The sequence below is a fragment of the Octopus sinensis genome, linkage group LG30 (genome assembly GCF_006345805.1).
Source record: "Octopus sinensis linkage group LG30, ASM634580v1, whole genome shotgun sequence".
Classification (NCBI taxonomy): domain Eukaryota; kingdom Metazoa; phylum Mollusca; class Cephalopoda; order Octopoda; family Octopodidae; genus Octopus; species Octopus sinensis.
The window spans coordinates 11,244,675-11,259,674 of record NC_043026.1 but is presented as its reverse complement, the minus strand read 5'-3'; the positions used below and the strand labels follow the sequence as shown (position 1 = coordinate 11,259,674).

General features: G+C 38.1%; 1 protein-coding gene across 1 annotated transcript; it reads left to right on the top strand.

Moving 5' to 3' along the window:
* The first annotated feature begins 1,643 nt into the window (after nt 1-1,643).
* On the top strand, nt 1,644-13,704 carry LOC115226405 (zinc finger protein 271-like). The gene is made up of 4 exons (XM_036515152.1): nt 1,644-1,758; nt 1,900-2,491; nt 12,645-13,152; nt 13,237-13,704. Exons 1-4 carry the CDS (start codon nt 1,644-1,646, stop codon nt 13,624-13,626), a joined length of 1,605 nt encoding a protein of 534 aa, XP_036371045.1. The 3' UTR covers nt 13,627-13,704.
* Nucleotides 13,705-15,000: the final 1,296 nt, after the last annotated feature.

Below are 15,000 nucleotides of genomic sequence, written 5' to 3'. Positions count from 1 at the left end.
CTTCCTAAGTGTTTGAAATCATTACATCGCGCGTATTGCATCATTATTTCTTATGTCTAGGGAGGGATATTAATGTGTATGAGTTTGTTTTCTGGAGAACTGGCACGACAAATTTCATTATTTTGCCCCAGCTAAATTTGTCTTTTTTATGCTCTAAAACACACACAAAAAAAACGACGATAATTTTCTGAAATAGTGTTCAGATTATGTTATGATACTTTTACTACATTTAGGGAAGGGCATTTGCTTGGCCGGTATAGTTTTTGTAAGGTAGAGAACATTTGTAAAAGTATATTTTGTCTCATGTTCACAAATGCAGTAAAAACACTTCATTCTGTCCCGTCCCAGTTCCTCGTCTTAGATAATAACTTTGTAAGTGAAATGTTGGTCTGTTATTTTTCAGAAACCCTTTGATCGACGGTTACCTTTGTTGTAAAGTAAATTAATAAGTAATATGTATGAATAAAGCAACGTAATTATTTAGCGAAATGGGAATAAAACAGTATAATTAATTAGTAAACATATCATCGATAAGATTTTAAAAATCTGTTGAAATTTGAAAATTAATGTATTCCTGAGTGTTAGGATAAACAACATCTTCAAATAATGAATCTCCTTGTCACGTGTGATGATATAACAATATATTATGAGAGAATATATGTGCTTGGGACTTGGGTAACCTTCCGCACCATCACATACATGGTAACCCTATAGAACAGGGGTCAGTGAACTAGGGTAAATTATCCTAAGTGGGGTACAAATGAAATTCTTGTGGGTAATGAGGACTCGTTAGATATAAGTAAAATATAGGGCAGAGAAGATGATGGGCAGAGATTGGATAGGGTAAAAGGGTGAATGTAGTGAATGGAGGAGAGGTGATCGATGATGAAAATGAGTTGGATGGAAGGTGGGGGAGTGGAGGGGAGTGTATTTGATGACTAGGGATTGTTCCATTATTTTTTAAGTATCTTCTTTGTCTTATAATGTTCTTTTTGTTGTGATTTCATGGTAACCCTATAGAATAGGGGTCGGTGAACTAGGGTAAATTATCCCAAGTGGGGTACAAATGAAATTCTTGTGGGTAATGAGGACTCGTTAGATATAAGTAAAATATAGGGCAGAGAAGATGATGGCCAGAGATTGGATAGGGTAAAAGGGTGAATGTAGTGAATGGAGGAGAGGTGATCAATGATGAAAATGAGTTGGATGGAAGGCGGGGAAGAGGTGGGGAGTGTATTTGATGACTAGAGATTGTTCCACTACTTTTTAAGTATCCTCTTTGTCTTATAATATTTTTTTTTTGCTGTGATTTCAGATCATCAGGTGATACTGGCATCAAAGAATATTTGTTCACCTGATACATCAGCAGCCTTTATCATCTTTGAAAGACTAAATGAAGATGTTATACACAAAACACTGTTTTGGGATAAATAGCAACAGTTCTCTATATCACTATTTGGAATGTTTACCAGGGGATTTTGCTTTCTTCTCAAACAAGGATTACGAATGAATTTGCAGAATCTCCAGGTAGCTGCAAAGAACATATTGGAAATATAGAAGTAGAAATATAAATTTTTGTGAGAAATTAAGTCTATGCAAAAAAGAGACAATCATCTTTATATTTTTGTGAGAGGAGCATAATTATGGAAAATAAATTGTGTGAGGATAAAGTTGAATTTAAAACCCCATCTAAAACGATTGATTCTCTAGGGAATATAAAGAAAGGAGCAGGTAAAAAATCATACCAGTGTGATGTCTGTAAGAGGGCATTTTCTCAAAAGAGCCACCTTATTAGACACAATCGCATTCATACAGGAGACACACCATATCGCTGTGACATCTGTGATAAATCATACACCCAGAAGCAAGCCTTAACTACTCACAAATATATTCATACAGGTGAGAAGCCTTATCATTGCAACACTTGTGGTAAATCATTCTGTCAACCTGACCGCTTAACTGCACACAAACGTATTCATACAGGAGAGAAGCCATATCATTGTGATATTTGTGGTAAATCATTCTCTAGACAAAGTGATTTAACTAAACACAATCGCATTCATACAGGAGAAAAGCTGTATCATTGTGACATCTGTGGTAATTCATTCTCTCAGAGACATGTCTTAGTCACTCACAAGTATATTCATACAGGTGAGAAGCCATACCAGTGTAATATCTGTGGTAATTCATTCTCCCGAAGTCATCGCTTGACGGAACACATACGTATTCATACAGGTGAGAAACCATATCACTGTGTTACCTGTGGTAAATCATTCTCACAAAATGGTGACTTGACTAAACACAGCCGTATTCATACAGGAGAAAAGCCATATCGTTGTGATATCTGTGGTAAATCATTCACTCATAAAGAAAGCTTGACCACACACAGCCGTATTCATACGGGAGAAAAGCCGTATCACTGTGATATCTGTAGTAAATCATTCTCTTATAAAACTAGCTTCAATACACACAAATGTTTTCATACAGAAAAGTAACTGTATTAATGTCAAAATATTGTTTGCAGTCAATAAAGTTCTCCCTGATTGTCATTCAAATTACTTCATTTTTTTTTCTCTTTGGTAGCAATATCAGGAATGCAGATATTGAATTGTGTCCTATGATGGCTCACAGAGTGAACCTACAACTCTTACAATGTTTTTTTGTTTTTTTTTAATTTATGCCAGTGTATTTGGCAGAAAATGCTGTTGAGTGGCAACTCAGTATGGCAATGAGAAAAGCTTTAGTGTAAAAGGACATTATTTAACCCTTTCGTTACTGTATATCTTTTGAAATCCTCTGTGTTTCTTTCAATTCATTTTAAATATAACAAAGAATTTAGTAAAATAACTTAGTTATCATTAAGCTAGTGTTAGGAACATAAATTGTGACTAAGGTTTGGTGGAGGATTTTAATTCAGAACTTATGAAAACAAGACATTTGTACTCAGAGCCAGAGGTGGTTTCAACCAGGTTGGTATCAAAAGGGTTAAGAATTGTTTCTCTATTATATATTTTAACCCTCTTGTTACCATACTTCTGTTGAGATGCTCTGTGTTTCTTTCAATTAATTTTAAATATAACAAAGAATTTAGTAAAATAACTTGGTTATCATTCAGCTACTGTTAGGAACATAAATTGTGACTAAGGTTTGGTGACAGATTTTAATTCAAAACTTATGAAAACAAGACATTTGTACTCAGAGCCAGAGGTGGTTTCAACCAGGTTGGTAACGAAAGGGTTAAGGGCATTGGTCTGGGCTATGGAAGAAAATGCTGACCCAAAGTGCCATACAGTGGCACCAAACCTGAAATCACTTGGTTGTGAAACAAACTTCTTAACCACACAGCCATGTCTGGGCCTATAATTTGGTACTTATTTTGTTAGTTCTTTTACTGACCCTTGAGGTTATGGAGGATATAAGCAAACATAAAATACACATATTTATATAGAGATGCCACGTTGTTTGCCTACCAAATCCAATCACAAAGCATTAGTTGTCCACAGTGTTTATAGTAGAAGATTCTTGCCCAAGGTCCAAAACTATGTGGTTTGGAGGTGACCTTCATAATCACTCAACCTTACTTGATAAAATAGTTTTAAAAGGGCCGTCCATCACACAAAATGAAGCTTGTGCTTATTTCTCCATGTTGCATGTTGTCATCTATTTCTAATCAGGGCCAAGTGGTTAAGGCGATGGACTAGAAATCCATTGGGGTCTCCCAGCATAGGTTTGTATCCTATCAAGCAACATGTAAATTTTACTACACTCTCAGAGTGTTTGGCATTAGGAAGGGCATCCAGCTGTAGAAACTCTGCCATGTCAGATTGGAGCCTGGTGCAACCATCTGGCTCACTAGTCCCCAGTCAAACCAGCCAACCCATGCCAGCATGGAAAGCGGATGTTAAACAATGATGATGATGATGATGATGATGCTTCTCCCCCAGTAATTCGAAGATCTGTTTTTTGTTTTTGATTTCCACTGCACCAATAATAATTATTTTCTGTACACTTCCATTATCATCATTCATAGGCGCAGGAGTGGCTGTGTGGCAAGTAGCTTGCTAACCAACCACATGGTTCCGGGTTCAGTCCCACTGCGTGGCATCTTGGGCAAGTGTCTTCTGCTATAGCCCCGGGCCGACCAATGCCTTGTGAGTGGATTTGGTAGACGGAAACTGAAAGAAGCCTGTCGTATATATGTATATAGGAGTGGCTGTGTGGTAAGTAGCTTGCTAACCAACCACATGGTTCCGGGTTCAGTCCCACTGCGTGGCATCTTGGGCAAGTGTCTTCTGCTATAGCCCCGGGCCGACCAATGCCTTGTGAGTGGATTTGGTAGACGGAAACTGAAAGAAGCCTGTCGTATATATGTATATGTATATGTATGTATGTGTGTGTGTGTGTTTGTGTGTCTGTGTTTGTCCGCCTAGTATTGCTTGACAACCGATGCTGGTGTGTTTACGTCCCTGTCACTTAGCGGTTCGGCAAAAGAGACCAATAGAATAAGTACTGGGCTTACAAAGAATAAGTCCCGGGGTCGATTTGCTCGACTAAAGGTGGTGCTCCAGCATGGCCGCAGTCAAATGACTGAAACAAGTAAAAGAGGAAAAGAGTAAGAGTATAAAAATAAAATGCTGTAATACTTGTTTGAGTGTGAAAACTTTTCTGTGAAATATGAATCAATACAGGTCTTTAAGATCGTTCAAGATTTACAGCTTAAATATTTCTAAATTTGTGTGTCAGTGTGTCACATACGTTACACAAGAATCAGTCGGACATTAAAATGATGGGGACACATGCACCGTTCTATTATGAGTGTAACAACATTGGCTAAAATCAAATAAATACATATTTGTAAACAGACATAATAAAAAAAAGAAGGAAAATTTATTCCCTAAACTGAAACAATTATTTTTAGAAAAGTAATAAATATTAAAGAAAAGGACCTTAAGAAATCTTTAAGAAAGCTAAGAAAAACAAATGAAACTTACCAAAACATTTTGAAAGCAAACCAGAGAAGACCTTTTGAATAGAAATGATCTGAAATATAAATATTGGAAGAATGACAGAACTAACCTTCAGAAAATGGCTGAGGTGAGAAACTAAAAATATTCGGTCAATATACAGTTTGAGACCCGTTATCGAAAGCAAAAAAAAATCCAGCTTTCTAGGTGTAAAAAAGAGTGTAGAAAAACGAATATGGAAAAAAAAAAATTCCGTAAATAAACTTATGGGTGAGGAGAGGACCTTTGGAAAATTCACAAGATCCAATTTTTCCCTCATAACTTTCAGGAAAATGGATATATATTAATGAAATTTTATAGAAATACCATCCAAATGGCACAAATTACGATTATAAAGAAATTTGTAGGGAACATTTTTTTTCCGAAGGTGTGGGGAGAGGACTGTCGGAAAATTCACACATTCTGTTTTGTTTTTTTTCCCCTCATAACTTTCAGGAAAATGAATATTTTTTAATGAAATTTTACAGAAACAGGCGTAGGAGTGGCTGTGTGGTAAGTAGCTTGCTTACCAACCACATGGTTCTGGGTTCAGTTCCACTGCGTGGCACCTTGGGCAAATGTCTTCTACTATAGCCTCGGGCCGACCAAAGCCTTGTGAGTGGATTTGGTAGACGGAAACTGAAAGAAGCCCGTCGTATATATGTATTTATATATATGTATGTGTGTGCATATGATTGTGTGTTTGTGTTTGTCCCCCTAGCATTGCTTGACAACCGATGCTGGTGTGTTTACATCCCCGTCACTTAGCGGTTCGGCAAAGAGACCGATAGAATAAGTACTGGGCTTACAAAGAATAAGTCCCGGGGTTGATTTGCTCGACTAAAAGGCGGTGCTCCAGCATGGTCGCAGTCAAATGACTGAAAGAAGTAAAAGAGAAAGAATAAAAACACCTTTCAAACAGCATAGATTACAATTATAAAGAAATTTGTGAGGAAAGTGGCGAAGTTTCGTTTGTCGTAGCACACGTTTCCGTCGATTTCCGTAAAAAACTTTTATTTTTTTACATATGGCTTTGCGGGAACTTTTGAAGTAATGAGAGCGAAAGAGACTAAGAGGAAGCGATTTTATGACGAGGGAATTACTTTTTGAAGTCCCCGTGTGTGTGTTTGATGGGGTGTGGGAGACAGACAGTATGTTGTGAAAGAGAGAGATAACTGAAATTTTTTACTCGGTGTATGTGTATATGTATGTGTGTGTGTGTATGTATCTATGTATGTGTGTGTGTGTGTGTAAGTATGTTTGTGTGTATGTATGTATGTACGGCCGATTCAGTGTAATTTTTTACTCGGTGTATGTGTATATGTATGTCTGCATGTATGTGTGTGTGTATGTATCTATGTATGTGTGTGTGTGTGTATGTATGTGTGTGTGTATATATGTGTGTATGTATGTATGTATGTATGTATGGCCGATTCAGTGTAATTTTTTACTCGGTGTATGTGTATATGTATGTCTGCATGTATGTGTGTGTGTATGTATCTATGTATGTGTGTGTGTGTGTATGTATGTGTGTGTGTATATATGTATGTATGTATGTATGTATGTATGGCCGATTCAGTGTTTACATTTTTTACGGAAATCGACGGAAACGTGTGCTACAACAAACGAAACATCGCCGAAGATGTTTCCCAAAGGGGTGAGGAGAGGCCTGTCGGTAAGTTCACACGGTCCATTTGTCCCCCCTCGTAACTTTCAGGATCTAGTTTAGCACCCAGACACCAAAACGAAAAAAAAAAAGTCTAATGGGGGTAAAAAAAAATGTGTAGAAAACGAATATGAAAAGAAAATTGCACAGGAGTGGCTGTGTGGTAAGTAGCTTGTTTACCAACCACAGGGTTCCGGGTTCAGTCCCACTGCGTGGCACCTTGGGCAAGTGTCTTCTACTATAGCCTCGGGCCGACCAAAGCCTTGTGAGTGGATTTGGTAGACGGAAACTGAAAGAAGCCCGTCGTATATATGTATATATATATGTGTGTGTGTGTTTGTGTATCTGTGTTTGTCCCCATAGCATTGCTTGACAACCGATGCTGGTGTGTTTGTGTCCCCGTCACTTAGCGGTTCGGCAAAAGAGAGACCGATAGAATAAGTACTGGGCTTACAATAGAATAAGTCCCGGGGTCGAGTTGCTCGATTAAAGGCGGTGCTCCAGCATGGCCGCAGTCAAATGACTGAAACAAGTAAAAGAGTAAACGAACGGCGGTGGGGTGGGAGGCTGCCAAGTTCTGCCTCCCCCTCTTGAATCATTGCCATTAAATAATTACCAACCAAGACGAAGGTATGCACATGTATGTTTGCGCAAATTTTTGTTTTAATATTCATTTTCTACAGGTTTCTTTTACACCTATTAGATTGGTTTTTGTTTCCGTTTTCGTGACCGGGCGCTAAACTAGATCTTGAAAGTTACGAGGGTAAAAAACAGATCCTGTGAATTTTCCGACTGTGTTCTCCACCCACCCTCCTTCAGAAAACATTTCCCACAGAAATTTTTTTATAATCCTAATTTGTACCATCTGAACAGTATTTCTATAAAATTTCACCAATATATATCCATTTTACTGAAAGTTATGAGAGGAAAATCGGATCTTGTGAATTTTCAAGGCGGCAAGCTGGCAGAAACGTTAGCACGCCGGGCGAAATGCTTAGCGGTACTTCGTCTGCGTTACGTTGTAAGTTCAAATTCCGCCGAGGTCGACTTTGCCTTTCATCCTTTCGGGGTCGATAAATTAAGTACCAGTTACGCACTGGGGTCGATGTAATCGACTTAATACCTATGTCTGTCCTTGTTTGTCCCCTCTGTGTTTAGCCCCTTGTGGGTAATAAAGAAATAGGATCTTGTTAATTTTCCGAAGGTCTTCTCCCCAAGCACCCTCGTTCGTTTGCGCAATTTCTTTTTATTCGTTTTCTACATATCTTTTTACACTTAGTAGGCTGGGGTTTTTTGTTTTCGTTAACGGGTCTCAATTTGTATTTTAACCAAATATTCTAGGACAGTGGTTTTCAACCAGGGTTCCGCCAGTACAGTCCAGAGGTTCCGCAAGAAGCTACAAAACTGCTAAAATCGGCAGTAATTTTTAAGTCTCCTGTGCAGATATGTGAGCATAAGACTATTAGATTATTGCACAGAGGTTCCTCGAGCCAGTGGAATGTTTCTTTGGGGTTCTGCTCCAGCAAAAAAGATTGAAAAGCACTGGTCTAACTAGTGTTTAACTGACTGTGTCTAACTCAGTGGTTTTCAACCAGGGTTCCGCCAGTACAGTCCAGGGGTTCCGCAAGAAGTTACAAAACTGCTAAAATCGGCAGTAATTTTTAATTCTCCTGTGCAGATATGTGTGCATAAGACTATTAAATGATTGCACAGGGGTTCCTCGAGCCAGTGGAATATTTCCTTGGGGTTCCGCTTCAGCAAAAAGTTTGAAAAGCACTGTTCTAGGATAACCCAGTGTTTCTCAACAGAGATTCATAAGGCCCTTGGGGGTCAATACAAGAGGGTGTTTTTTTTTGTTATAATTTATGTGCAATAAATTGGTCATACTTCTCCAATATACAAAAATATTTTAACAATTCTTCTTTACAATTCTCAACAATATTTCTTTATTAAAGTGTAGTACCATTTTGGAGCTTCTTCAGAAATGCACCTCTCCAACATCGTTAGGATTAGGGTTAACTGGAGAGGGGCGTTTCTGAAGGAGCACCACGACTTTTTAAAACATTGAATGGTTATGAGCGTCCACCTGTATAAATTAGGAATCAAAAGGGTCCACAGAATAAAAGAAAAAAAAAAGAGTCGAGAAACAAGATGTGTGACCCTTTAAGTATTTTCTGTTACAATGCGCAGACTCCATCTCAGCCTTTTGAAATCACTTCCTCTTAATATTTCCTTTTGCAAATCACGACAAATTGTCTGTGTTAAATGTCTACCCAACAGTTATAACAACATTGCATTCATATTTAATATCAGATTCTATATACACTCATACTATGAACCTCCTTTTAACGGATTTCGGAAGCAGCGGACAAAACCACGGCGTATCAACAACACCTCTTCACCATCCATGGTAAGTACTGAATCATAGTGTAATCCAGTGCTTTTCAACCTTTTTGCTGGAGCGGAACCCCAAGGAAACATTCCACTGGCTCGAGGAACCCCTGTGCAATAATTTAATAGTCTTATGCACACATATCTGCACAGGAGGATTAAAAATTACTGCCGATTTTAGCAGTTTTGTAACTTCTTGCGGAACCCATGGACTGTACTGGCGGAACCCTGGTTGAAAACCACTGAGTTAGACACTAGTTAGACCAGTGCTTTTCAATCTTTTTGCTTGAGTGGAACCCCAAGGAAACATTGCACTGGCTCGAGGAACCCCTGCGCAATAATTTAATAGACTTATGCACACATATCTGCACAGGAGACTTAAAATTACTGCCGATTTTAGCAGTTTTGTAACCTCTTGCGGAACCCCTGGACTGTACTGGCGGAACCCTGGTTGAAAACCACTGATATATAATATATATGTATATATATATATATATATATATATATATATATATATATCAGTGCTTTTCAACCTTTTTGCTGGAGCGGAACCCCAAGGAAACATTCCACTGGCTCGAAGAACCCCTGTGCAATAATTTAATAGTCTTATGCACACATATCTGCACAGGAGAATTAAAAATTACTGCCGATTTTAGCAGTTTTGTAACTTCTTGCGGAACCCCTGGACTGTACTGGCGGAACCCTGGTTGAAAACCACTGGTGTATATTGACAGTGTACAGATATTTTACACTGTCAGACTGTGTAGTGCGTTTGATTAAAAGTACGATTCTGTATTTATTCCTCTGTCTTTTGTAATGTAATTGTTGATATTAACCACTCCTAACGTAACCTGACCTTAATGTCTGCACCTACGGACAATCTGTCTTCATCGGACCGTTTTCCCCCGCCCCTTTTCGTCAGTTGTACCAAGGTATGCGTGTGTGTGTATATATATATATACATTCAAACATATAAGGGATGGCCATAATAGGACATCCGACTCACTAGAAAGAGCAGTTAAAATTTATTAATTAAAAATTTATTAATATATATATATATATATATATATATAATATATATATATATATAATATATATATCTTTATTGCCCACAGGGGGTTAAACATAGAGGGGACAAACAAACGGATTAAGTCGATTACATCGACCTCAGTGCGTAACTGGTACTTTTATTTATCGACCCCGAAAGGATGAAAGGCAAAGTCGACCTCGTATATATATATATATATATATATATATATATATATATATATATATATATATATATATATATATGTATATATATATGGCGTAACTTCGGTATAGGTACCGGAAGTACCGGATACATTTCAAGAAAGTGTTTTTTTTATAAATATGGGGGGTGGGGGTAGGGTTACGGTTAGGGGTGGGAGAAAAGGGTTTCTGTTATCTTCAGAAATGTAAACAAAGCCACTTACGGTACCTATACCGAAGGATCGCCATATATATATATATATATATATATATATGAAATCAAGAAAAGCTACGAAATAAAACTGGCTGTCTTTGGCCATCATTGCACAATCATAACGTTATAAGCGGCAGGATGTTGAAAAATGGGATTCGAACAAGAGTTGTTGACCTTAGTAACAGATGTACACACGTGGATTATGTGTCCTTTTTTTTTTTATCTCGTGATGTCAGTGTTTGAGTTACCCTTTCCCGACTACCACAACACGCAACTATAATCTTTTATGAAATAATTAAATCAATTTAAGTAATAGGCAGCGCAGTAGTGGCTGTGTGGTAAGTAGCTTGTTTACAAACCACATGGTTCCGGGTTCAGTCCCACTGCGTGGCACCTTGGGCAAGTGTCTTCTACTATTGCCTCGGAAACTGTGTGCGGGTGTGTTTGTGTGTCTGTGTTTGTCCCCCTAGCATGCTGGTGTGTTTATGTCCCCGTCACCCTAGCGGTTCGGCAAAAGAGACCGATAGAATAAGTACTGGGCTCGACTAAAGGCAGTGCTCCAGCATGGCCGCAGTCAAATGACTGAAACAAGTAAAACAGTAAAGAGAGAGAGTAAATTATTTCTAACTGATTTGTTCAGCTAGACATTCCAATGCAATGCTCTAGCATGGCCACAGTTCAGTAGTTGAAATGAGTAAAAGGTAACAGATATCTATACATATAATATAACATGTAAAGTTTTCCATTGTGTAATCTCTTGTTTTTTAAGCATCCTCTATATTTTCCCTATTTCTCTCTTATTTCAGATTGCTGGATCACATTGGCTGAATTAATTTCTTTTACTCTGGATACATCTTCACTATTTATCATCTCTCAAAGACTAAACAAAATTGTTACATAGAACAGATATATCCTTGTTTATTGAAAGAAGGTATATGTCTTGCAAACAAGTTGCACATGCAAGTGCTACCAGTCAAAAGCTCCGTATACCGGAAGCCAGCAAGTGTATGGGGTCATCAGGAGAGAATGTGCGCCATTTCAGGGCCTACCTCTCGGCGGCATCAATGCGCACCGGCCCCCCCCCTCACTGATATGAGGCCCCGCTTGCTAGATCAGCTGGTTATGAAGTTAAACTCAATATCCTTTTAGCCATCGCTCATCGTCTCTTTTTAACCAAATCCAGTGGCTAGCCTTCTCCACTGTAGATTGGATATCAGTCATGGTGGTATTGACTTTACGATGAGTTAGGCCTAGCGATAACAACAGTCGTCTCACACTGTGTCCAACAAACCCTCTACAACCGACTTCGATTGGAAAATGTTCCGCTTTCCAGCCTGCATCTTCACATTCCTCATAGAGGTTTACATAATGGTTCAATTTTCGAGCCCAGTGGCGTCCATATTATCTTCATGAGGAACCGTTAGCTGTGAAAAATTTCTTATGACCGAAGCAAAATTTCTCTTCAATGATGATTTTACATTCTCATTAAACTTGGATTAGAAAAGAGTTTGCAGCATCTTCAGATAAAGAGTAAGAAGATAAATTTGTTGGGAGTAAAGTATATAAAGCATCTGCATATTGTATTGGAAAAAACGAAAATTATGGAAAGTGAATCGTGTGAAGACAATGTGACATCTAAATTGCCGACTGAAAGGATTGACTTTGATGAGGAGATGCCAAAAGATATTGGGAAAACATCAGAGCAGAGTGATACCCATAAAAATCGATTTGCTGGAGACGATAGCCTCAGGATTCACAATGGTATTGATACTGGAGAGAGAGTGTATCGCTGTGATATCTGTGGTAAATCATTCTCTCGGAATGACCGCTTAACTGCACACAAACACATTCATACAGGAGAGGGGCCATATCAGTGTGATATCTGTGGTCAATCATTCTCTCGGAATGACCGCTTAACTGCACACAAACGCATTCATACAGGAGAGGGGCCATATCAGTGTGTTGTCTGTGGTCAGTCATTCTCTGGTGCAAGTACCCTAATTAAACACAAACGCATTCACCATGGAGAAAAACTTTATCAGTGTGATATCTGTAGCAAATCATTCTCTCAAAATGACCACTTAACTAAACACAAACACATTCATACTAAGAAGAAACCATATCACTGTGATATCTGTAGTAAATCATTCTCTCGGAATGACCTCTTAACTAAACACAAACACATTCACACTGGAGAAAAACCTTATCAGTGTGATATCTGTAGTAAATCATTCTCTCGAAAGGAGTACTTAAACAAACACAAATACATTCATACAAGAAAGATATCATATCACTGTGATATCTGTGACAAATCATTCTCTGAAAATCATATCTTCATGAAACACAAGCATATTCATCCAGAGAGTAGAGTATATCATTGTGATACCTTTGATAAATCATTCTCTCAAAATGATGATTTGACTGCACACAAGCCAATTCATACTAAGGAGAAACCTTATCAGTGTGTTATCTGTGGTCATTCATTTTGTGATGGAAGTACTTTAACTAAACACAAACGTACTCACACTGGAGAGAAGCCATTTCATTGTGTTATCTGTGGTCGGTCATTCTCCGAAGGAAGTAGTTTGACTAAACACAAGCGTATTCATACAGGAGAGAAACCTTATGAGTGTGATGTCTGTGATAAATCATTCACTCAATCTCATCACTTGACTAAACATAAATATATTCATACAGGGGAGAAATCCTACATCTGTGAAATTTGCGGTAGGTCATTCTCTCAAAATGAAGGCTTAACTGCACATAAGCGCATTCATACAGGAGAGAGACCCTATCAGTGTGTTATCTGTGGTCAGTCGTTCTCTGAAGGAAGTACCTTAACAAAACACAAACGTATTCACACAGGAGAGAAACCTTATCATTGTGGTATCTGTGGTAAGTCATTTTCGCATTCCGATCATTTGTCTAAACATAAGCGCATTCACACAGGAGAAAAACCTTATCAGTGTGATATCTGTAGTAAATCATTCTCTCGAAAGGACCATTTAAATAGACACAAATACATTCATACAAAAGAGAAGTCCTATCACTGTGATATCTGTGATAAATCATTCTCTAAAAATCACGTCTTCATGAAACACAAACATTCATCCGGGGAATAAAATATATCACTGTAATACCTGTGATAAACCATTCTCTCATAATGATGATTTGACTACACACACGTGCATTCGTACTAATGAGAAACCATATCAGTGTGATATCTGTAGTAAATTATTCTCTCGAAAGGAGTACTTAAACAAACACAAATACATTCATACAAGAAAGATATCATATCTCTGTGATATCTGTGACAAATCATTCTCTGAATATCATATCTTCATGAAACACAAGCATATTCATCCAGAGAGTGAAGTATATCAAGTGTGTTATCTGTGGTTATTCATTTTCTGTAAGAAGTTCCTTAACTAAACACAAACGTATTCATACAGGAGAGAAACCTTATGAATGTGATTTCTGTGGCAAATCGTTCTCTCGAAATGATCACTTAGGTGCACACAAATGCATTCATACAACGGAGAAGCCATATCATTGTGATATCTGTGATAAATCATTCACTGCAAATGAGGTCTTAATGAAACACAAATGTACTTGTACAGAGTAGAAACCCTATCACTGTGATATCAGAGGTAAAGCATTCTCTCAAAGTCACCACTTAACTGTACACAAATGCATTCATACAGGAGAGAGAGAGCATATCAGCGTGTTATCTGCGATCAGTCATTCTCTGAAGGAAGGAACTAAACTAAACAGAAACGTTTTCATACTGGAGAGAAGCCTTTTCATTGTGTTGTCTGTGGTAAGTCATTCCCTGATGGAGGTACCTGAACTAAGCACATATGCATTCAAACAGGTGAGAAACCATATCGTTGTGATAACTATGGTAAATCACTCACTCAAATGACTAATTAAACTAAAAACAATCATATTCATATAACAAAAAATCCATATCACTGATATATCCTGAACGCCTTACTTCCCTGGGCATGGACACATTGAAACTCCGATGTCTGGCAGCTGACTTGGCAGACACCCATAAAATTATCAACCATCTTACAAACAATAACTCTGAGCACCTCTTCAAACTCCACCCGTGGACACATTTACAAAGTCAGAAAACAGTACAGCTCCCATGACTTCAGGAAACATTTTTTCACGCTGAGAGTTGCTGAAGCATGGAACAAACTGCAGGCATCAGTTGTTAGTTGTCGGAGCACTGCATCCTTCAAAACTTCCATGCTTCCTGAGATTCGCCAACACTACACTTGATTTTCTCCCCTCCATACACACACAAGCATGTATCTGACTCATACACTGTTCACTTCCCAGACATTCATACATTACTGCATATGCAGACACCCATGAAATTATTAACCATCTTATTAACAATAACTCTGAGCACCTCTTCAAACTCCACCCATCTAACACCCGTGGACATATTTACAAAGTAAGAAAACAGCACAGCTCCCATGACT